Source organism: Triturus cristatus, chromosome 11 (genome assembly GCF_964204655.1).
Source record: "Triturus cristatus chromosome 11, aTriCri1.1, whole genome shotgun sequence".
NCBI classification, from domain to species: Eukaryota; Metazoa; Chordata; class Amphibia; order Caudata; family Salamandridae; genus Triturus; species Triturus cristatus.
In genome coordinates this window covers 399,824,161-399,846,165 of record NC_140594.1, presented here as the reverse complement: position 1 = coordinate 399,846,165, position 22,005 = coordinate 399,824,161, and the positions used below count along the sequence as shown (strand labels likewise).

The 22,005-nt window shown below is 45.4% G+C and overlaps 1 protein-coding gene across 3 annotated transcripts in view; it reads right to left on the bottom strand.

The window, feature by feature from the left end:
- The window catches only part of LOC146784295 (uncharacterized), a 305,758-nt gene that overhangs the window by 264,164 nt on the left and 19,589 nt on the right, over positions 1-22,005 (bottom strand). The window contains exons 3-6 of one of the 3 annotated variants that reach the window (XM_085635521.1): positions 20,428-20,620; positions 20,089-20,262; positions 14,778-14,948; positions 4,148-4,560 (exon numbers count right to left, since the gene is read on the bottom strand). In XM_085635521.1, the coding sequence (XP_085491647.1) occupies positions 4,148-4,560; positions 14,778-14,948; positions 20,089-20,262; positions 20,428-20,620 (951 nt within the window). The remainder of the gene's footprint in view (positions 1-4,147; positions 4,561-14,777; positions 14,949-20,088; positions 20,263-20,427; positions 20,621-22,005) is intronic. The other 2 variants (XM_085635523.1, XM_085635522.1) reach the window with 2 other exon arrangements.

The following is a 22,005-nucleotide window of genomic DNA, read 5'->3' as shown; positions in this document are numbered from 1 at the left end:
CCAGGTGCTGAGACAGTTGTCAACTGTCCTTTCCTTCCTCTGACTACATTTCTTTTGCGAGTCAAGGAGGCCTGTGGCAGGAGACAGAAAGTCAATTGCCCAGTTGGCACCTGTGAACATGGCCCCAGGGATATTGTCACTGGGACCGCAGCTTCTTGGTTTCTAAAAGGGCACTGTCCAGGGTGGACTTGGGCAACAAGCTTTCCTTGAAGGAGACATTGTCCATGAGCCCTTGTCAGCGCTGCTTGTCTACCGTCACCATTATTTTTATCAGGGTGGAGATGGCCTTGATCAACTGATAGCCGTTTCAATGCCCTGTTTGCAATTAGAAACAGGGCTCCAGGTCAGCTGTGGCTATTCCCAGGCCTTGATGGGTTGTGAAATGTCTTCGGACATAGAGGGCCAGAGTATCTGACACCTGCCTTGGCGCCCTGTTTGCTATTGCAACAAGAGTTCTGGTCATCAGTCATCACTTTGTTTTTTTATGGTGAAGAACGGTTGGGTACAGTGTGAGGACCCTAAAAAAGAGAAGTGGGGGGACGCTCCAAGTTAGGTTGTGTCACAGGAAGTGACGTCACAACAGGAATTGACGTCACGAAAAGTGATGGGGGCAGGTTCAAAGGGCAAAGCAGAATTTTGATAGGTAGCGCATTCGCACGCTACACAAGATTGACAGCCAGCCCTGTACTTGGGAGATCGACGGGGCGGCTGTGTGGGCAAGTAACGCCATCATTGAAAGTCCAGCTTTTGGGCAGGGGTTAGTCTAACCCTTGATGCTTCATGATTGTCAGGTCTGCAAACGCCAGAAGTCCCCGGAGATACAATTCAGCTCTCCCAAAATCTACAGTACATTCACCAGATCAGGCGCTGGCTATTCTCCACTCTTTCCTAAGGGGCCTTCTTGTAGCCTAGTACACCCGCTAACACCATGTGCCCCCTGGCAGCTGCCATGCTCCTTCCCAGTGTAATCCATGACCCACCATACTTAGTGGTAAAAGTATACGCACCTCCGAGAGGGGAATCTTGAAAGCCTCTGCAATCTTTCCATACAGCTCCTTCACGTTGGTGAAGCCCTCAATGCAGCCAGCTTTTGAGCAGGGGGGACTGCGTCCACCCGGTAAAATAAGTGGGGGGACCCCGACTCGAGCCCTGGTGAGGACATTAGAGACCTTAAGAAACCCTGTCTTACTCAAAGGCAAATTATTTTATTGATGCCTGCCATCTGCAGGGGAGTTTAGGGACCTTGAGCCCCCAAAAGCTTGCATGAGGACTGAGAATGTTTGCTACCCCTGTTCTTCCTATGCCGGTTTTTATGTGTTCAAAGTTTTCCATGCACCATTGCTTTTGTGTTTTCCTGGTCCCCTCGAGTGTCAGTGTTGGCGTCCTTCAAAACTCGACCTAGAACTGTATACCCTGTCCATGTGTGGCAATCCGAGGCGTTTTGACTGATTTCATAATTTTACTATGTAGTTGATGCACCAGTGATGCCTGATGCGTGGTGTTACACCTGTGTACAGTGTCTCTACATTTAATATAGAGAGGAGAGGAGATGGCCTATCGGCTAGAGCGGTCGACCTCGGACCTGCGGAACTCGGTTCGAGTCTCGGTAATGACGCTGAACATCCTGTGATTCTGTGCAAATCACCCAATCTCCCCGTGCCTAACAAAAAATGAATGTGTGTCCTCATGTAACGTAACTGATGCTATGTAAAGCGCTCTGATACCTGATTGGATTCGGGTCAAGATCGCGCTATATAAAACTATGCAAAAAAAAAATAATAATAATAATATTCCTATATATGGCTGTTTGCATTGTTGGTGGTGAACTGTACTGTTTGTGCTGTAAACTTGCTGCTTTCCGGCATCAGGTAAATCAGTGCAGTGATTAATACTATCTCTACTTGTACTGTAGCCTTGCAGTATAGTGCTCCGATGACCACAAAACCTGGCTTGTTCGCTGCAAAAAAAAAAAAAAAAATTTACCTCCTAATGCACACCTCACCCTTCGCAGGACATCTCTTTGTCTGGAGGGTTTACCATGAATCCAACATCGCTTCTCCAATTCTAGAACCTCTCCACATTTCTTCAGAACTAAGGTACCATTAGCTCCTGACACCTCGCGAGTTAAACATCAACCCTCACCTTTCGTCCAAAAAGCTGGCTCTATCCACATGTTCACGATAGCATTTGAGCACCACATTGTCATACTCGAAGAGTCATATTGTTAACATATTCCACATGGGCGACATCTCTCTTCAATGTTAAATGGCCAGTGTAAATGAGGTCACTGCCTTGTATCTGTGGCTAATGCAAACGTACAGGACTTTTTGATAAAATGGTGATACATGACATGGGATTAAGGAGGTACATATGGACATGAGGTCATGAGCTGGAGGGTGACTACATATAGAAACGTTGAAGATACTGTGATGATCAAAGAGAAACAGAGTTTGAAGCATTAAAAAACCTAAAAATAACAAACAGCGTAGAGATGTTTATGTTCACAGTGTGTGGCCTCTGGACAGCTGCTCATGCTGCTGTGTTTTACGCGGTGGCTGGTGGTGCCATGGGCCATGATGAGCCGGTCTTCCATCAGACTGTTTTTGAGTGTAATAAGGTGAGTGATAAGGGCTCACTTGAGATCTAGAAGAAAGCTAATTTGAATGAGATTATCAAGCCACCGGAAAGGACTGTGCAGTTCGAAGGACCTGAACCTTGTGGAGACCCATGATGGTTTTGGCGCTGTTAGTAGGTTTGGGTTTGCAGGGCATAAGGTGTGGGATGTGGTGCGGTGAGGAACTGGTTGGAGTGCTAAGTCTGACAGTGTTGTGCTAAGCCTCCTCGGGGCTCAAGAGTCACAAAGTTTAGGATTGAAGTTCTTTGTGTCCTGAGGCAAAAAGCAGATGGCAGATGGTCACCTGCACACATCCTTAGGCAAGGCACAGGCAGGAGCAGTCAACCACAAAACATGTGAATGGTGAGGGCAGGAACAAGTGCGGGCAGCAGTGCCTAACAACCTTTCAATGTATCACTCCCATCCGAGACTCTTCCACTCATTAGTTCACCCTCTAAAATGCTCAGCCAATGAGAGGAAGACATGTGGACCAGGAGGATTGGTAGAGCTTCCGTCAGAGCTCCGGGTAAGACTGTACATCAGCATGAGCCATGGAAATCAGTCGTGGCAGAAGTTGTCTGACACCTTCACTTTTGACACACACACAATACAACATATAGCACTGTACAAGCAAGTCGAGGGCACTATGGAAGGAACTCTGGATGCACAATGTATGTGCTACTGTGTGGCACACCTACTGTCAGACACAACAGGAGGGTAGCAGAGCACACTGCTGAGGTCCTCTTCCTTTCTCCCTCTGAGCTGTTGGAAATCTGCCCAATATGGCCCAGCCCTCCCTGGGGCCAATCAGTGCTGGATAGCTGCAAGGAAATCCTATATTTTCTACTGAAGGAAGGGAATAACTGTGGGGAAAATAACAAAAACCTGAGCACTGCAGGAATATAAATTGGGTTGCAAGTCAAATGATGAGTTAAGGGGCCAGATGTATAAAGCTATTTTGCAACTGCAAACCCTGCAATTTTCAAAATCACAGGGTTTGCGACTGCAAAAATGCGTTTTTCTATTTACTCAACTAATTTTGCAAGTCGGAAAAGCGTGCCGACACACAAAATGGGCTTTGTGATTCACACCGAATTGCAATTAGCAGAGGGTGTGAAGGAGCGGCCCCGCCTATCTGCAAGTCACAATGGAATGTATCAATGGCTTGTGATTGCAACTGTGGTCACAAATAATTGATGAGTTACTGACATCTCAAAGGAGGTGGTGCCTCCTTGTATCACCTTTCTCTTTGTGAATGCTGTTGACAGTCTTGGGGGAAGAAGGTAGTACTCAATGGAGCCCCGGTTCCTTTCAGGAACAAGAGCTGCCTTGAAGAATGCTGATGCATTTTCGCTCCTACAATATTCCATCCCTGCTTCCAACCTCTATTTTTCCCGCTGCAGGTGATCTGCTAAATGATATGGTGTATATCACTAATTTTTGGGTGGGAGCCTTTAATTTACTGCACAGAATAGTTATTTGTCTCCACACATGCTCTGCACTAGAAATAGAACCCCCACCGCCATCACTTACCTCCAATGTCAAGGAGGGTGGGTTCTCACATGCCAGGTAGCTTTTTGTCCCTGTCAAATTCAGAGCAACTGGAATCTTGTTCGCACTACCAAGTAACCGCATTGTTTTCATGACGTGTTCCTTTGGAGACACCCGTGAGGTGGGTGAAGAGGAAGCATCTTCCCAAAGTCTGTCCATATTGGGATGTGGTGCTGGGGCTTCTGGAAACCTCTCAATCCTGGAGAATGACTCCGAGTCATGTACAAAGTTCTCCAGCTCAGAGAGTGACTCCGAGTCCCCAAGAAAGTCCTCCAGGACAGAGCGTAACATGTCGTCTTCTAGAAACTTCTCCAGGATGGAGGATGATTCTAAAGTTGGGCGAAGTTTCTGTGGAATGGGTCCAACAAATGAGTATGTGTGGATGTCCAGGGTATCTGTGAAAAAAGAGATTAAGAGAGAGAGTCACTACTCCAGCTCTTTAGAGGCTATAGGCTGCAGGCTATCAAACGGGAATCCTATTTTGGTGTGTGGATCTGGCAGATGGGAGCCAGGAAAAAACAAATTGCCTGTGGGATAATATGAGTGTGGGACTTTCAGACAAGCCTCTAATTGGGCCAATATACCGTGACGTTAAACTCTGGAGAACACCGTGCCCATGGTACCCCCTGGGTCTTCTGAGTGACCATTTCCAATCACAAGGGAGGTGAAATTCCCTATCCTCCTGAAGGATGTCATCCCACGCCAGCTCACGAGCGGTGGTGGAAGGCAGAGGCATTCATTTCACTGCATTAGCATGTCTCAAATATTATTTCCCAGTATGTTTATCACATTTAAATGTTCTGTAATAAAATATGACCCTAATGGTGACTAAAAGCATGTTTTAGGAAATATTGTGCTTTTCCATCTTTTCCCTTATCTATGTGTGCTGCAAATACCTGATATCATGTCAGTCTTGGCCCGTGGAGACTAAAAGTTTCTAGACTACTCTTCTAGGTGCATATTATTAAGACAAAGGTATTTATATTTGGAACTGTTTGAACTGCACATTTTAACCTGGTCTTATTTTCAGCACTTTGAAATCCGAGACTTTTTTCTGGTTTACATTTCAAGGGGCATGACCCAAACAATCTTTTGCACCTGAAGAAGCTCCCTGCACACTCAGACAGCGAAACATATCAACCCAACGTAAAAAACAAAGTCCACACTTACCGCATTTTTAACATATGTTGGTCCACAAATTATTAAAGTAGTATAGTATTTCCTGGACATGTTCTTAAGTGTTTACTCCTTACCTGATCTTTAATACTAGGGTCCCTCAGACACATTCATTGAGTGCACTGCCCACACGCAGCTAGCAGGCTTCCAGTACGGACAGGAGGCCCACCTTACCTAGCGCAGAGACACACACCACCGGCATGAACAGCTGAAACTATTCGAACTACTTCCAACTTGATAGTATGTCAGGCCCCAGTAAACGGGAATACGCAGATGATGAGAAGCTCTGGCAAAGTAGAACAGATCTGTGCACCCACCGGTCACTCCAGGATGCAGCAGTTACCCTTACCACCTACCTGAACCATGTATTGTGAAGCACCCAACTGCTATGATCTGGGTGACTGAAATGGGAAAAAAAAATTCTCCCTTCTGCCAGCAGTGAGAGATACTTCAACGTCTGATTATTCACTTAGAAGCACACGGTATACATTGTTTCCATTTGTCTTTAGGGCCACATATGTTCTGATACTTCAGGGAGAGGTGCATTAGTCCTCTGTTCCTCGTACTCCTTTGAATATAGAACATTTTTACTACCCCAGGACTCGACAAGCAGCATCCCAAAATGACTTTTTCCTTATGATGAAAAACTGTGAAACTGGGAACTTAAATATGGCATTGGCGACCCTGCCCAAAAACATAACTATATTTTCAACTGCAGCAGCCACAGTCAGCTTAGATCTCTTGTGCTGGATGGTAGCATACCACCGCGGGGCGGGCCTTCTGCACCAAGGTGGCATCACTAAGCTAGACATCAGTCTGCCTGGCAGAGCAAGCTCCATTGAGCCCCGACATTTACTCTTTTAGTGACCCTTATCAGAAAGAGATTCAAACATTCTGAACCTTTCTGACACTTGTGTACGTGGGCAGGAAGCCCCCATTGCCTGGTAGTGTTTGCTCAATCTTCCCCTGTACCAAGTGAACTCTCAAACCCTCCATCTTATCTAAGACCTACAGTAAGAACAACACATTCGAGGGGCCCCATGACAGACAGTGGCTAGGGGCCAATAAATGGTGGTTGAGGGTGTTTGCCACCGCTATCCTGGTGTCTGTTCTGGTATGTATCTGCAAACTGGGCAAAATCCACCCTTTCCAAGCTTTCCAAGCAAGGCGAGCAATCAAGATGTCTCAGGGAGGTAATGAGGGAGTAAAAGACTCAGAACTCAAACATTCACACAATAGGTGCATTATTGTATTTTAAAGCTCAATGATTGACTTTTTTTTTAAATGAGGTAAGTATTGTAATCACAACATAACTTACTATGGTACATACAGAATAATTAAATATACAGGGATGCCCTAGAGTCTCAGGGTTCTCTACAGAAAGAAAACATTAAAGTAATAAAAATTAAAGTTCAAGTGCGGGCTTGCTGTGTGCAGCAGAACAGCTTCCTGGCATTCTGTGATCCACAGATCAATCTATGCCAAAAAACTTTTCTGTTCAGGTGAAGGGATAGCAATGTCCGATAAAGAGCTCCACCAAAATCTGTTTTTACAGCCTGTGTCTCTCAGGCATGTGGAATAACCAGATATGGTGCACACGTAGAATTATCAAGGAGAGCTGTGCTGATCGGCGAGGCAAGGGTGAGCTGCCACACTCACCAGGGCTCCCTCGGGCAACCCTGCCTCCTAAAGTTGGCCAACTGTCACAGCAGCAACTTCACAAGGAGACCTCCAGCAGATGGCTCTAGAGATCATGTCGAAGGATTTCCTCCTTCGGACCAGGGCACTAGTGTGATCGCTGAAGTCAGCATTGGACATCTGCGTCTTTTTCAATGGCTTTCTCTACATCAGACAGCCTTTACTTTGCAGTTGACACTGGCAAGTTAGACACAAAGGCCCAGATTTACTCATGCTTTGCATAGGGTTTACATTACTTTAGCAAAACAAACCCGATGCAAAGTATAAATTTGGATTTATATTGGATAGTATCCGAAAGTAACGCAAAGTTGTGCAATGCACAGCTTCGAATCACTTAGCATCATTTGGGCGTTCAATGGGTGGCTTGAACCCGCCCCTCTTCTCTCCTCTTCTCCATTGGCTGGTCTCTTGAATGCTGGCCAGCCATTGGAGAAGAGGATTGTCTCTCCGAACAGGCCCCGTCCTTTTCGGATTCGGGGGCGTGCTTTTTCGCTACTTTTCGATGGGCGTGTTTTTCTCTCCTCCAGCCAATGGCAAGAGGAGAGAAAAAGAAAAACACGCCCCCGAATCCGAAACCGCCGCTGCGTTTCTCCGAGGCATTTCTGCTTGACCTCGGAGAAAGGCGGCGGCGCTGGGACTGATTTCTTTAAGTGGTCGGCAATCGGAGGCGGACGGCAGCAGCATGGCAGGCAACATGTTGTACCAGAGAGTCTTGGAGTAGGAGTAACAGAGTCAACATAAAGGTAGCTTGCTTTGGTCTACAGCTCGGAACGCACAGGAGTGACAATCTACGTCCAGGATAATATGTACATCTGTCCAAGAGTTTCTTTCAAATTACACACTGTCTACAAAAGCAGAATGCGGATACTTTGCACATCTTCCAAATACATAATTATATAAAAACAGTCCATGTCTCTCGGCTATCCCTCATTCCCTACCAGAGGCGGATGGCAGCAGCATGCCAGCGCGGTGCTGAGGGGGCGCCGCCAGCCCTCCGGCTGCCTGTGTGAGCCGAGCGGCCATGGAGCACGGGAGAATGCTATGACACTGCAACGGGGATGGTGTTCCGTTATTTGCGCTAATTTAAAGTGGTCAACTGCGTGAAGCTGTGAGCAAGTAACTGTCGCCCAGTTTAACATTTGCCTTGAAATGTATCAGCCAGGTTGGATGGTGGGAGCGGGAGGGGTTACGATGTTTGCAATGCAGTCAACTTCCCCCATGACACAAGTGAAGTTTAGCCAGTCGGGTGATTTTTATTAATCCTACGACATTAAGCATGCTGGGACTTGAAGTTTTATGTCCCAACAGCTGCTTGATTGCCTATTTAACCCATCGGGCATTTCCCCGGTGGCTGGAGTCATTCGAAACAGTTTTAGGAAGGCTCAAATCTGCTGCAGTGCGTTAAAAATCACTCTCCACCTCCTCGGGGTTTATTGCAACAGGCACCGTAGAGACATTGGGGAGGGGCGGTTTGTTGGGGTAGAGAGGGAGAAAAATAAAAATAAAGGCAGCCGGGCTTGCTTGAACATTTTTGACAGGGCTGCTTCTGATTTCCAGCCCTGCCCTGTTTCCCAATTATTTGTCTGGGGGCCTACCTCTCCCAGGATACTTAGCGCAGTTGGCTGAAACATCAGGACTGGAAACCACCCTCGTGACATGGCTCCAGTTGACACATCTGGATGGGGTACGCGTGTACTGATTACACGCACATTTGGAACTGTGAAAGGAAAACACACGGACCGCGCCTAATGTATACTCGCCACTGTTGACATGCAAGAGATCAGCTGTCCTCCGAGTCCCCAGTCACGCCCCTCCCTCCCTCTGCCCTGCCTCAGGAGGCTGCCACTTTCCTGCTCGTGCGGTAGGGTCAGGTCGCGCCCACTCTTCGCGCCTCTTGTATCCCCTGGTGACACCGCACGTATGTTCCACACACCAAAGCCCCGTTCTTGGGGGCGGTGACAGTGAGCAAAAAAAAACGAGCAGGCGGGAATTGAGGGATTGAGTTTTGGTTTTGCCACCTGTCATGGCCCCAACATTTTGGAAACCTGGCCCCCATTCGTTTCATGCTATATCCTCCCACTCACCTCAGTGGCTTGTAAACGTTCTTCGTGAGATGCACGTCGTTTTCCTCAAAATATCTCTAATTATCGTCCATTGAAAATTGGCTGCACAACTGGGAAGGGAGTGACAGACATTTTATCACAAATGTTTGTGCTCGGAGGCCTATGTTTTTTTAAAACCTTTAAATCCCGATCCGTGTCCGCGAGATGAATGCTCGCCTTTGATTGTGTGAAATCCTCCTTAGTGTATGTCTGTTCTTATTGAGGCTGGTCAGTCACATATCTCAAAACCACAACATGAATCTGATTTCCCTACACCTTACACTTTAATAAGAGTGAATATGTTATTTACACCCAGTGGTCGAAGTGGGGGGGAACGGCAGGGCACGGCGTACCCCTACTTCTTCAATTTCAGGGATTCCGTTCCCCTACTTTTTTATTTTGAAAATGCGTCCCAGGACGCAAAAAATTACCATCGCCTATAAATAAAGCTCGGCGTTCCTGGCGTTCGAGGACGGGCGGCAGAGAAGTAACAGGACTCTGTCTTTTCCTTCTTACCCAGAGAAGAAAAAAAAGCATTTACAATGCAACGGTCTCGGCATTGTTAAAGTTCGAGCTATTGGCATTGCTCATGACATTATTTTTGTTTATGTTTTTGTTTTTAAAACATGTAGAGAAACGGCATTGTGATTTACAATGCCAATAGCTTAATCAGTGTGTGTGTAAGTGGCTCTGTGTGTGGGTGCAAATGCAATAGGTCTCGCATTTGAGAGTGATTAAGGTATTGACATTGTAAATAACAATGCCGTTTCTTTAAATGTTTTAAAAACTAAAACATAAACAAAAATAATGTCATGAGCAATGCCAATAGCTCTAACTTTACCAATGCCGAGAACATTGCATTGTAAATGCTTGTTCTAACTTTACATGTGTGAAAAAATGTTCATCTTTACTTTCCCCCCACCTACTGGGCTTCTTTGAGGAAGCAGGACAGACCGTCGCACTTCAGGAGGACCTTCGGGGGCAACAATAGTCACCATCCTTTAGCCATATGTGACATAAGAAGAATGAGGGTGGTACAGAACTATTTCCTTGCTTACTGGTGAGAATAATTTGCTGGCAAAGATTCTAGCTACGAGACTGGTTTAGGTGATCCTCACGTTGGTATATGTGGACCAAAAGTACTTCATGCCTGAAAACCCGGCACTACATGCGCAGGGTTCAGGTGGTATTAACCAGGCTACCCCAACAGCAAGGTACAGCAAACATGCTATTGGTAAACTATGAGAAGTTGCCTTCTCCCTCATGCCGACTTGCTGTTCTATGAGATTATATTTCCTTGTGGCTGGAGAAATTTGTAGGCTTGATTGAGGTTACTGGGGTTCTGGCTCCCCACAGAACACTGCATGCTGACAGAGGCGATCACCCAATAAGTGGGTGCCCAGATATCTGTTAATGCACCAGCACAGAGCCAGCATATTTCTCTAAATAGATTCTTCATCTTCTAGGTCGCCTAGGTAATGGCTGTTATCTCCGTGCTGAAACCTAGCTACTTCTGGCCCAGTCCAACTTCACAGGTATTGGGACCTCTGCAAGTGCTAGGAATACGTGGACAAGGTCTGGTTCTTGAGAACACAAATCCAGGACTCGTTGGCTTGGTCTTCACCCAATAAACTCACACTGGCTGCTTACTGACAAACATACCCCTTGGGTCACTCCCACCTGCTCCCTCCTGATGCTAAAGAATTCCCTTGTTAGCCTGTTCCTGTAGTCTACACCATGACACAGCACACACCAGGCACTCTTTTAATCTTTACCCACATCTATTCATCTATACATTCACCTTGTAAAGGGAAACTTTGAAATAGAATTCCACTTGATCATTTTTCATTCCAATAGTCCACTGATATTTTCCAGATAGGTCTTTTGAGATACCTAACATGCAGCTGACACTGCTCCACCCCACCAACCTTTTAAATGAAACTTGCTACTCCTCTCGCACTTACCTTACCAGCTGTTGTCTATGTTTACAGATGAAAACAAGTTTTCCCTTAATTTTCAACCACACATTATGTTAATTTCTTAGGAAAAGATGAAGGTTTAACCCTGAAAAAAATTGTGTAAATTACAGCAGAGCACAGATTCCAGCTGGTGCTTCAATGGGCACTGGCATTGCAGAATTGGGCAGTGTCCCATAGTGGAGCAGAGCCACCCACTTGTATGACCCCAAAAGGTCAAGGAATGAGGGCGTTGTAGCATTTCTTGCATCCCTAAAACTTCAAGCCCTCATTTCCATTCACCTGTGTACCACAGTTGCAGGCCTTCTCAAGGCAATGGAAAGAAGGGACTCCTGCTGAATTTGTTCTAGCCCACCCTGTGATTTTTCACCCAGTGAACTTCACAATCCATAGCATTTTGGAGTAGTTCCATGTTCTGCTGACATGGTCTAGCAAAGCACTAGGCTCTGCTATCCTGGGGATGCACCATAAGTGAGCACTGCCCTCTCATTTATGAGTTTGGTGGTTAGTGGAAGCTGATTGTAGGTTCAGGAGCAGCTGTAGCCCTGGAGGAGAGAAGGTGTGCTTCCTTCAGTACTTACTTGCCCCAGTGTGTGTACTATGTCTGTGTGTGTTTCTGTGTGTCTATGTATAATGTTACACGTGCTGGGTGGATGGGAGGCCATGTGCAGTGTAAATCGTTCCCTACTAAGGATATTGTGATTGTTGCACAAAATGGTGGTTCCACTTCAGGTTGTCTTTGCACCCAGAAACCTTATGATTTCCGGGTGGAATGGGTACTATACATCTACATCCTTTAAAGCTCATGAAGTCTGCCCAGCAACAGCACATGATCTGCCCTTGCCTGGTGTGTTGTGCTGGGTGTCGCTTTGCAATAGTGAGAACAGCTCTTGAAAATGTAACTGAACTTGTGATTATCAGACATGCTTTATCAGTTTGGTCTGCTTCCTCCCCTTAATACACTTTTATTCAAAGCACTGCGTGGAACTGGCCCTGACTTTTTGAAAAAGTGATGTGCTTTGTACTTACCAACTCGTTCGCTGTGATCTGACATCAGCCAAACTGGTGTCAGTTCCTAGATTCAAACTTGTCAACTGGGGAGGGCGAAACTTTGTATTAGGAGCCTCTAAGGCCTGGAAAGATCTCCGTTTGGATTTTAAAGCCCAACCACACATTTTGGCCTTTAGGAAGGCCCTCAAAACATGGCTTTTTGTTGCACTCTAACTGTTTGATCTATTTGGTCTCCTTTCCTCAGCTAGCGCCAAGACACCCTTAGGGGGAAGCGATCGCTCTTTAAAAATATCTAACATAACTTAACAAAACGAAAGGCTCAAATGCAAGATGCGATCTGCCCAGAGTGGGAAAGGGTTTCAATTTTAAAGTAAGCCTGTTTGGTTTGTCTTGGCTTCTCATCGGTGCCTCCAACTTAGAATAAATACTGCCTGAAATGAGCAACCAGTTATAACTTGTCTAGAACTCAAGGAGAGGCTCTGCTGAAGCAGTACAGGGGGCATTTTCCAGGAACGGAGTTATCTTTTTTGTTGTTTCCTCAGGGGTAAGACAATGCTTAGGACTATATCTGCTGATTGACCTATCCAAGTAGAAGAAGAGAATGCTGTATTCCCCAAAGTGTGGAGATGATGCTAGCCTCTGGCAACAATGACAAGAGCAAAGCCCACCAAACTCAATCATCCATGGAGATCATTTAATGGACATGAGAGGACCACGAGGCTCGAGGATCTTGCAGATAATTTGATTTGACCAAAGACACTGCATTTACTGCAAGAGGTTCGCAGACGTTCCAGCACTTTGAGTATGATATGTATTGTGTGATTTTATGATTCATTTAAATCGAATAAAGCTTATTTGACTGACTGACTGAGTGTGATGCCACTCAATGTGCCCCAACCTTTGTGGAAGTTGGTGTCATCCTATATCCGGTCCCAGAGGAGCAAAGTTTTTCCCACTTCACCCTGGATATTAGAATAGCTTCATGTTGACTGAGGCTGATGGCCTTGATTCTGTAACTAATGGTTCCTGCACTACAGCCTTTTTGGTTTTAAAGATCGCATGGTTCATATTTGGAATGTATCCCAACATTAAACGTCAGTATCCAAGCTCCGACTATGAACATGCAGAACCAGTGGTGCTGCCACAAACCAAAAATCTCAACCAATGCTCTCCTTTTTTTTTAGATCTAAGCCCATGCAGTTTGGTCATTCCTAGACAACTACTTTGTGCTAAATCCAGTTCCAGCACTACCAAAGTATATTTTGAGGTACTGTAACCTGATAGGGTCTCCTTTTAGTCTCTCATGAACTACGTTTGGTACCTCTGAACACCCTCAAATGGACCCCCAGCCATCAAGATAATTGGGCACTTTAAGAACATTGACCCTGTCGCACTTTGGGAGAAGCTCCCTTGCAAACCAGTAGCAAAATCCAAGTTGGCTGAGTCTCCCAGGTCACCCGGAGCAGGTATTTAGGCATTTTTTGAACATTCTGGGATGAAGCCATCTTAATCGAAGGGGTGAAGTGAAGGCCATTGAGAAAGTGGGATAAAGGGCGGGCTGACCAATCAAATCAACAGGAATGCTTTGTATCATTCTGTCATGCTCTTTTAGCCCACTGACTTAGCACTGTAAACAAAGCAAATTGTAGAGTACCAAAGACCCCGAAAGTGTTTGAGACTTCCCAATATTCCACAAAATCCGATTAACCTCCGAGAATAACATAGGCAACCGGAATGAGAATCTACGTTATTTGTAATGCTGCGCCTTGATGTGTGATCACTCAGTTTATACATGAGGGGTGGCATCTTGGGCCCAGAACAGCAAAGGATCTTCTAGTTTTCTATTTGTAGCTGCTCTTATTTCCAGTGTATAAATGAAAGACCTATTCCTTTTAAACAACGTTACTCTTAAAGGACACTGAATAGTTGTGGCCCATCAACAGCATTACCCACCACGGATAGTGCGCTCCAACCCTGATGATCCAGGACCCAGAGAAAATGTCCCATAGTGCTGCTGTGCTGTTGATGTCACCAGTGTGGTAGCACTTACAGAGCAGGATTACCAAATAGGCAAAGTAGGCACCAGCCTCTGGGCCTCTCTTCTTTTAGGGGCACCCCCAGTTTTGCAATCATACAAACTCATTTTTGAAAATAAGGTGTGATAAACGTACCCAAATGTTATGACAGAGTTAAGAATATACAGGTGTCTCAAGATCACAAATGCTACCTTTTCACAAGAACGACAGAACTCACTTGCCATTATAGCCACTGAATATGACATCTTGCAAAAGGTAGACTTCCAATATATCCTGAAAGATTTCACCACAAACAAATTAATGAAATTTAATATTTCAAGTTCTGTTGATTTATTAAAATGTGTTAATTTTTTTTTGTTTAACAACATTAATAATTGTTCGTGCTTAGTTTTGTGTAATAAAATTGGTTTATTAAAGTTGTTGGTTGGCAAAATTAAAAACGTATTAGGAGATAATTTCTAAAGGGGCCTCAAAATGTCGACTGCCTAGGGGCCTCCACAGAGTTTAATCCGGCACTGAGCACTTACTTTGATTGCTAGCTGGTCCCACAAGGGGCATTTTCATCCGTGCTGCAATTGGAGGATTTGAGGTAGGAACCTGACAGTCTTCTTACCTGTGTTAGAATTCAGCGGTTTAGCTATAATCGTAGAGTCTCCCTTGCAGAGCTGTTTGCCCATTTTGTCGGTCACTTTGGCTTTATACTCCTTAAAATGGCGGAATTTCAGTGTAGCTCCTTCAGTCCTAGAGGACTCCTCGTCATTGTCTTCTGTATTTCTCACGCGCTCTATAAAAATGCGGGAGAGAACAGGCTACTGTGAGTGAGGATAGGTTGCACAAACGATAAGCTACCCTGGGGCCCCTGTCATTGTTTAGCAAGGGAATAATGGCATGGAACTGGGCAAAAGGAGGTGTGGAGGGTGCCAGAGTCAAACCGAGCTTCAGCAACACAGCCAGAGCTGGGCAAGGGCACAGAGGGAAGAGACAGGTGGGTGCAGAGGACGGTCGGAAGGGAATGAGCTGTCAAAGATCACATGGAGAGTCTGTGCAGGAGTAGTGCTTTAAGCCCACAGGCCTATTTTTTCAAGACTGTCTCAGAAGTACAAGGTTCTTACTTCCACAATTGTGTTACACATTACACTTAGCCTGACCATTTGGCGTCAGTCCTTTGTTTGCTCTTCAAAAAGCCCAAGAAGAAAAGGCCATTAATTTTCACTAAATACAGGTTGGGGGAGGGTTTTAAGTTTTAAGAAACCAACGACTTCTGCTAAATATACATGGGTGACATGGGCCCTAAAGCAAGCAGGGAAAATTTACTGCGGCACACTCAGTGGGGCTGTAAACAAGCACTGGCAGGCATAGCCAATAGGCCTCTGCAATGCGAGAGCTATTGGCTTTGGCAATGTCTTTTAGCCATGCTGTATAGCAGCACTGCTGCTGTTCAGCATGTCTACAAGTCATGGGAAAAAGCCCTGTGACATGGCCAGTGCTGCTGCATCATAGCGCTTTATTGTTGTTGCAGGAGGGGCAGGATAGGCAACACATATGTGGGACAAGCAGCACAACATAGGTGGGGTGGAGGGCGACTGGGGAGAAGGTAAAAAAGTGTTATGACGTGGCCAGCGGTATCTGCATCATAGCACTTTGTTTTGTTATGGTGGTTGGGAGAATGGGAGTGAGGGGAAAACACACAACAGCTGGGAGCGAAAAACCCGACACAACAATGCGGGAGGGAGCAGAAGGACAGGGGAAAGGCCAAACCAGCAGCGGCTCCTCCCCTATGGCAGAGGAGCGTCACCCCCCCTTCCAGCAGCGTAAAAAAATAAATAAAACGATAATAAACTGTCATTCATTTTCACTTTATTTTGTTTCCCAGAGTCTTGGGGTGGGGCCAGGGGGATAACAGGCCCCCACGGGGAGTGGTATGCACTGTTATCACTGCGCTTGAGGGTTTGGCCGGCCGTCTCAGGCTAGCCAAACCATCTTGTGCACTGAAGCTCTCTCCAACCCAGCTGCATTGCCAGGTTGGATAGCAAGCACAAACTTCCAATCTCCCTGGGTGCAAAAATCATCGGCACTCAGGCCATGTATGAGAGCAACTTCAGGATTGGCCGCAAAGGAGTCTGGGATCCTGTGCCTGCAGTGGAGCCACGAGAGGAGCAGAAGACCGGTGAGTTGCAGGTACGTTTTTTTTGTTTTAATTTGTTTTCATTGTTGTGTCCCCACTAAACCTGCCCCGCCACTCTCCTCTGACACCGGCCGCTACTGGTGGGTGTGGGAAGATGGTAGAAAAGAAACAGACAGGGGCAGGGTGGTGGGAGAGAAAATAATCAACACAAGTGGGGTGGTGTGGAAGGCAAAAGAAGCAAAACGGATAGGGTAGCGGGTGAGAGGACAAAGGAGCAACATTGATGGGGAAATGGGAGACGGCTTGAAATCACAAGCACTCATATGGAGTGCTTGAACCCAAAAATAGATGAGGACATGACATATGCATGCCATGACAAATGGGAACAATGCAAATGATAGTGACACTGAAGCTAACTAATGGTAAGTTATGGAGGGGCTGAAAGCCCACTGTGCGCAAAGAAAATGTCTCCAAAATACTGTGCATGCGCTGTCTAGCTGGGATCTAATAATGGAACTGGAATGCTACCCAGATAAATATGCAGCTTGCATGGAAAAGGTTCCACCAATGTGGGTTTTCTTGGCGGGGGAATAATCAGGTGAGGTGTGAGTCTAGAATGTTAGGTTGTGTTCTGGGAATTCTTTGGAGTTTTACTAGGATGAGGAATGTGCTCTTGCCATGGGTGGACCATGGGCATTGGGTGGACCATTGGCATTGGCTGGTTGGCTTCCATAAGGGCACTGATGAGCTGTAAAGAAGGGAATGGAATACATTCCAGAGGACTTCCCAGTGTCTAAGAAGTGTTAGAGAAAGTATTTCTATGCATTAATTGTGGGTCACTCACCAAAGACTTGGTGCTACCTGCCACCCTGAGAAGCAATAGGGTGGACCAGGAGGAGCAGGGGCGAGGAGCAGAGGGGCAAAAGATGGACAATATGTGAAAACAAAAAACATAATTTTCATTTGCAGCAGAATTTCGCTGTCAGTTAGTATAATATCTGTGGCAAAGATGTTGCCTCAGAACAGGGCTCATTTCTGTCAACTGTTGGCCCTCATTAGCTCCAAATCGACCTGCAGTCATGCAGGAGCAGTGGAACACAAGCATCCGAAAAGCCAACAGGTCTCGCTTTTAAGACTATTGCCTCTGTCATTGCCTTTTGTTCCAACTGTACAGCATCAGCATTGTCGGCTTTGTCAATGATTTGTAACCATGGTGTATAGCAACATGACTAAAAATAATAATAAAAACAAACTAAGATGCATCCACCGCTAATGCGCTTTACATTTTGGATTGGAGTGGCATTGCTTGTAGTGGAGCAGTGTGACAGTGTAGCATAGAATGGAGTGGAAACATTTGGTGAATTGTGGAATTATGTGGCCTGATGTGGAATTGTGGGGCTTGGATACAAATTATATGGTGTGGAATTATGTTGTGTGGAATTGTGTATATAGTTGTTAACGAATCTGTAAATGACAGATCAGAGAACCTAACCAAAGGGAAGGGCTTCCGCTAAATGTGCGAAACAATGCCCCAAATCTAAGATTTTGAGTTCCCTCACTCTCCAAGGGTTGCCCCTAGGTGACATGCTTCATCATTGGGGGCCATCCCAGACAGCTACTGTCTGGGGCGTGCTGCAACTTGCAAACTACGTAGAAGCACTTTTTGTGAAAAATGTGTAGTGCAGTGTTTGGGGGAGTGGTGACACTAAAAATACCTAGTGGAGGTCTGGGCCATGGACAGAATTGTGTGGTGAGGGATTGTGTAATGTGGAATTATCAGATGTGGAATTTTGTGGCGAGTAGTGGGATCGTGTGATGTGGTGTGGAATTGTGTACAATGAAATTGTGTGCACTGGAATTGTGTGTAGTGGAAGTTTGGAGCATGGAATTGTGTGGCGTGGAGTGGAATGGTGTGGATTGGAATAGTGTGCAGATAGAACTGCAGAAAGCAAAGAGCACCAGCATGATTTTAGAAACACTCAGGAAGCGAGGACTATGGCAATACATATAAGGAGTCAAATGAAACCTCACGCGGTGAAGAGAAGAGTGTTTGTTTATAAAGAAAACGTGTTTTGCGATGGAATGTGGCTTCGACATCTTGGAAACACAGGCAGTGGCAGGTGGTGTGTGAAATATGCTTGTGTGCGTTAAGTAAATGAAAGAAGGCATGGGTTTAAATAAAGGTTGTCTGGCTGTCACAAATGAGAAGAGAGGAATATAAAAATGTTTGTGCTGTCAAAATACGTGCATTGTAAATAGCAAGTAAAGTTATTAAAATAGGGCAACATGTTGGATTTTTCAGCCACAGTACAATTGTAAGTACGTTTCTTACAATTGGGTAACAGTTGGAGACATGAGTCCCATAGCCAGTTGAAGGTGTGCGTGCTAATGTTTAAAGACTGAGAGGGGTGGGGAGGACGGACGGGGCAGACACACGGAAAAGTGGTGGGTGGGGTAAGTGGGAAGAAATAGTACCTGGATTGCACGAGCGATGGACGCATGTCATTTAAATTAACCAAGCGGTGCTAGGTGATCAGGGCCGGCTTTAGGGCGGTGCAACTGGTGCAGCCGCACAGGGTGCTGACCTGGGGAGGGGGTACTGAACCTCAACGGGGAGGAAGGGGGGCGCGTGATTATCAATAATTTACGATTTCAAGACACCTTCTGTAGAGTTTCTTGTGCACCCAGCTTTCTGGCAGCAACAAAAAATGTCAGCATAACTCTTGGGATTAATGATCCTGTCAGGGAGAGAGATCAGAGTTTTGTCCAGGGGCATTTACCTAGCACAGAGGGTTAAAATGCCTGCGGCAAAGAACACGTACTGTGCAGATCCCAAATCTGTATTTTGTATGGATAGCGGAGTGGATTCTTGCTTTTGTCACAGAGACCCTTGTGTTACCACAGTACATAATATACATCACTAATGTAGAACAGTGACTGTTGCAAACTGTCATCAAAGAGCTGCATGCAAACTGCACAAAATAGTTTGGGCGTCATGTTTTTTCCCCCAGTCTTTAATTATTTATTCCTAATGTTGCTAAAAATCGTTCGTTTGGGTAGATATACATTCTTATTAGTACAGCCAGTCATAACCAGTGCTTTAAAATAAATGCAATGTATGTCAGAGAGGGGTTATGGAGAGATAAGTGGTGGTCAGGGGATCCATGGAGGAGGTCATGGGGGTGGGCACCAAAACTGATTGTTGCACCGGGCGCCCCAAGTGCTGGAGCTGGCCCAAAAGGAAATGATGACTGGTGCGTGCTGGCCAACTTCTACGCAACAAACAAGAGTGGCAATAGAGTCAGTGAATGGTATGCAATGGACGGGCTGGAAGCCCTTTGCTGTACACAATAGTCTCGAAGAAACAGCGCATGCGCTCTTGAGCTGAGACCTGAATGTAGCTATAATTGAAGTGAAGTGGCCCCTCACATCCCTAGGCCCCAGATCTACTGCAGCTGCTGAATTCAATGACAATTAAACTCCTGAATGCAGAAAGTATTCCAAGACTGCTAGAGTGGTGACCCTACATCGGCCCTCCCCCAACCCTTACCAACATCATCTTTATAGGGTGGTGGCTCAATGAGGCTTCCCAGCTGTACCTTGAGCCTCAGTGTGTTATTCTCTTGGCTGTAGCAGGTCTCATTCAATTCCAACCTCATATCACAGACCCACAGGGGCTTATTTACAAGCCCCTTGCACCGCCGGGGTATTACTTTCAATATGGGAAAAACCGATGTACCGGTATCGCAAGGGGCTTGTAAATAATCACCAAAGCTGGAAGAATCTTCTGGAAACTTACCTTCCTCTCCATTACCAGGTCTTAAATGCCGCTTGTGAGCATCCCCAGAAGAATTTATTTTTTCACTGGACAACATGACTTTTTGGTCCCAACCAGGCGAATGTGCAACTGGTATATTATTTCGTGCCGCGGGCCTTGAAGAGCTTACATACCAGGTACGCTTTCCGACAAGATCTGAAAATGAGGATATGGTATGATATTTAAGGTATGAAATGCACACAACAGACACATTATAAAGGTCCATGGTAAAGTTTATTCTTTTTAGTTCATGGGTGTATGGTGGTGCAAAACCAAGGTGTGAGGACCCAATATGAAAGAAAATCACTGGAAGAAACTCACCTCTCAACTCAAACCTCTTAAGCATGTCTATGAAGGTCCTCACTCTCGGCGTGAAGACTATCTCCTTCCTTACAATCATCCTCAGGTACATGTAGGGTGGCACTGGGTAGGAGAAGTTGAGATGGTTTCTGCTCACTTGTGTAGAGTTGACTCCACTCTGGTGGTACATGCACGACCACTGGTGTAAAGGTTCCTATAGTGGGTGAAGAGATGAGATTACCAGCTAGAGTCTGTGAGTGTAACTAATGGTTGGGTGGTCCTTTACTACAGATTTTGACTCTCATAAACTGATAGTGCTCGGGCAGAACCAGTCACAATGTAATCATTTTATCATATGTGAAAGGATGAAAAGCTGAGTTGAAACTGGCAAAATTCCAAATTGTTGCCTGCAGATTGTATCTATCATCATGGTAGCAGATGCAATAACCGACTAAAATATCTTATTGACCTGAAAATGGTTCTACAACACTCACAAATCATTGGAAGCAGGAGTGCTTTTTTTACCTTTCTGCACTCAAAAGTGCACAAAACTCAAGGTAATTTGTTTGTGAAATTAATTTCAATAATACAAAACAAAATTAAAAGACTGGATAAATTATTTTACATATTTTACACACACACATTACATACGCACATCACACCGTAGCAGTAGCCACTATGCAGTTATGCGTGTCAGATTTTCCACAGGAAGAGTGCTTTTTGTTTTGCTAATATCTTTGGCACCATTTGATGAATCTTCGCAAAACTTTCACAAAAGAAAATTTCACTCACCTCAGCTCCTTCCTGGAAAGTTTCAGGGTGATCGGTTAAGCAGGAGCCAAACAAGCATTTGCAATGCAATCGGTCTCGCCTTTGGGAGCTTAAATGCATTTAGCTATGCAGCACATTAGCCTAGGTGCTGAAACATCTACTGTTCTTTCACATGAAGGGAAAGTAAGCACCAAACGGCGTGACACGCCAGGAATGGGAACACATGGAGAGAAATATTGCCTTTCAGAGGGAAATGGTATAGTCCAAAGCTCTGTTTTTAATATGAAATCAGGGCCCTCTGTGGTCATATCAACAAAAATGCAAGATTTGAAAAAAATATTATTGTCTACAGGTGCTTGTGGAAGACAATTTCTATGGACTGGAATCTAGAGAATGCTAAAATGATTGTGGAATTTTAATAACCTCAGCTGGTCGTTTTCTATCAAGAAAGTTAAATAGAGGCAGTTGCCAGAAAAATAAAGAAATAGAATGGTTGCAGGCTGTGTTTGAAGACGACAAAATTAAAATGGCATATTTTGTGACACCTGGTTGGCCCAACAACAAGGATTTAGCTCCTGTATTGATTCCATTCAAAAGAGTTGGCGAGGAGCTGTCCTTGGTTGATGGGATCTTGCGCAGGGGGGGCTTATTGGTAGTTCCTGTGTGCATGCGCAAGAAGATTTTAGATCTGGCCCATGAAGGTCATCTTGGTATTTGCGCCATGAAACGCAAGGTTAGGGAAGACTTCTGGTGGCCGGGCCCGGAGAGGTCCATTAAACATTACGTTCGGAACTGCTGTGCATGTGTCCTGAGCGACAAACTCTCTCT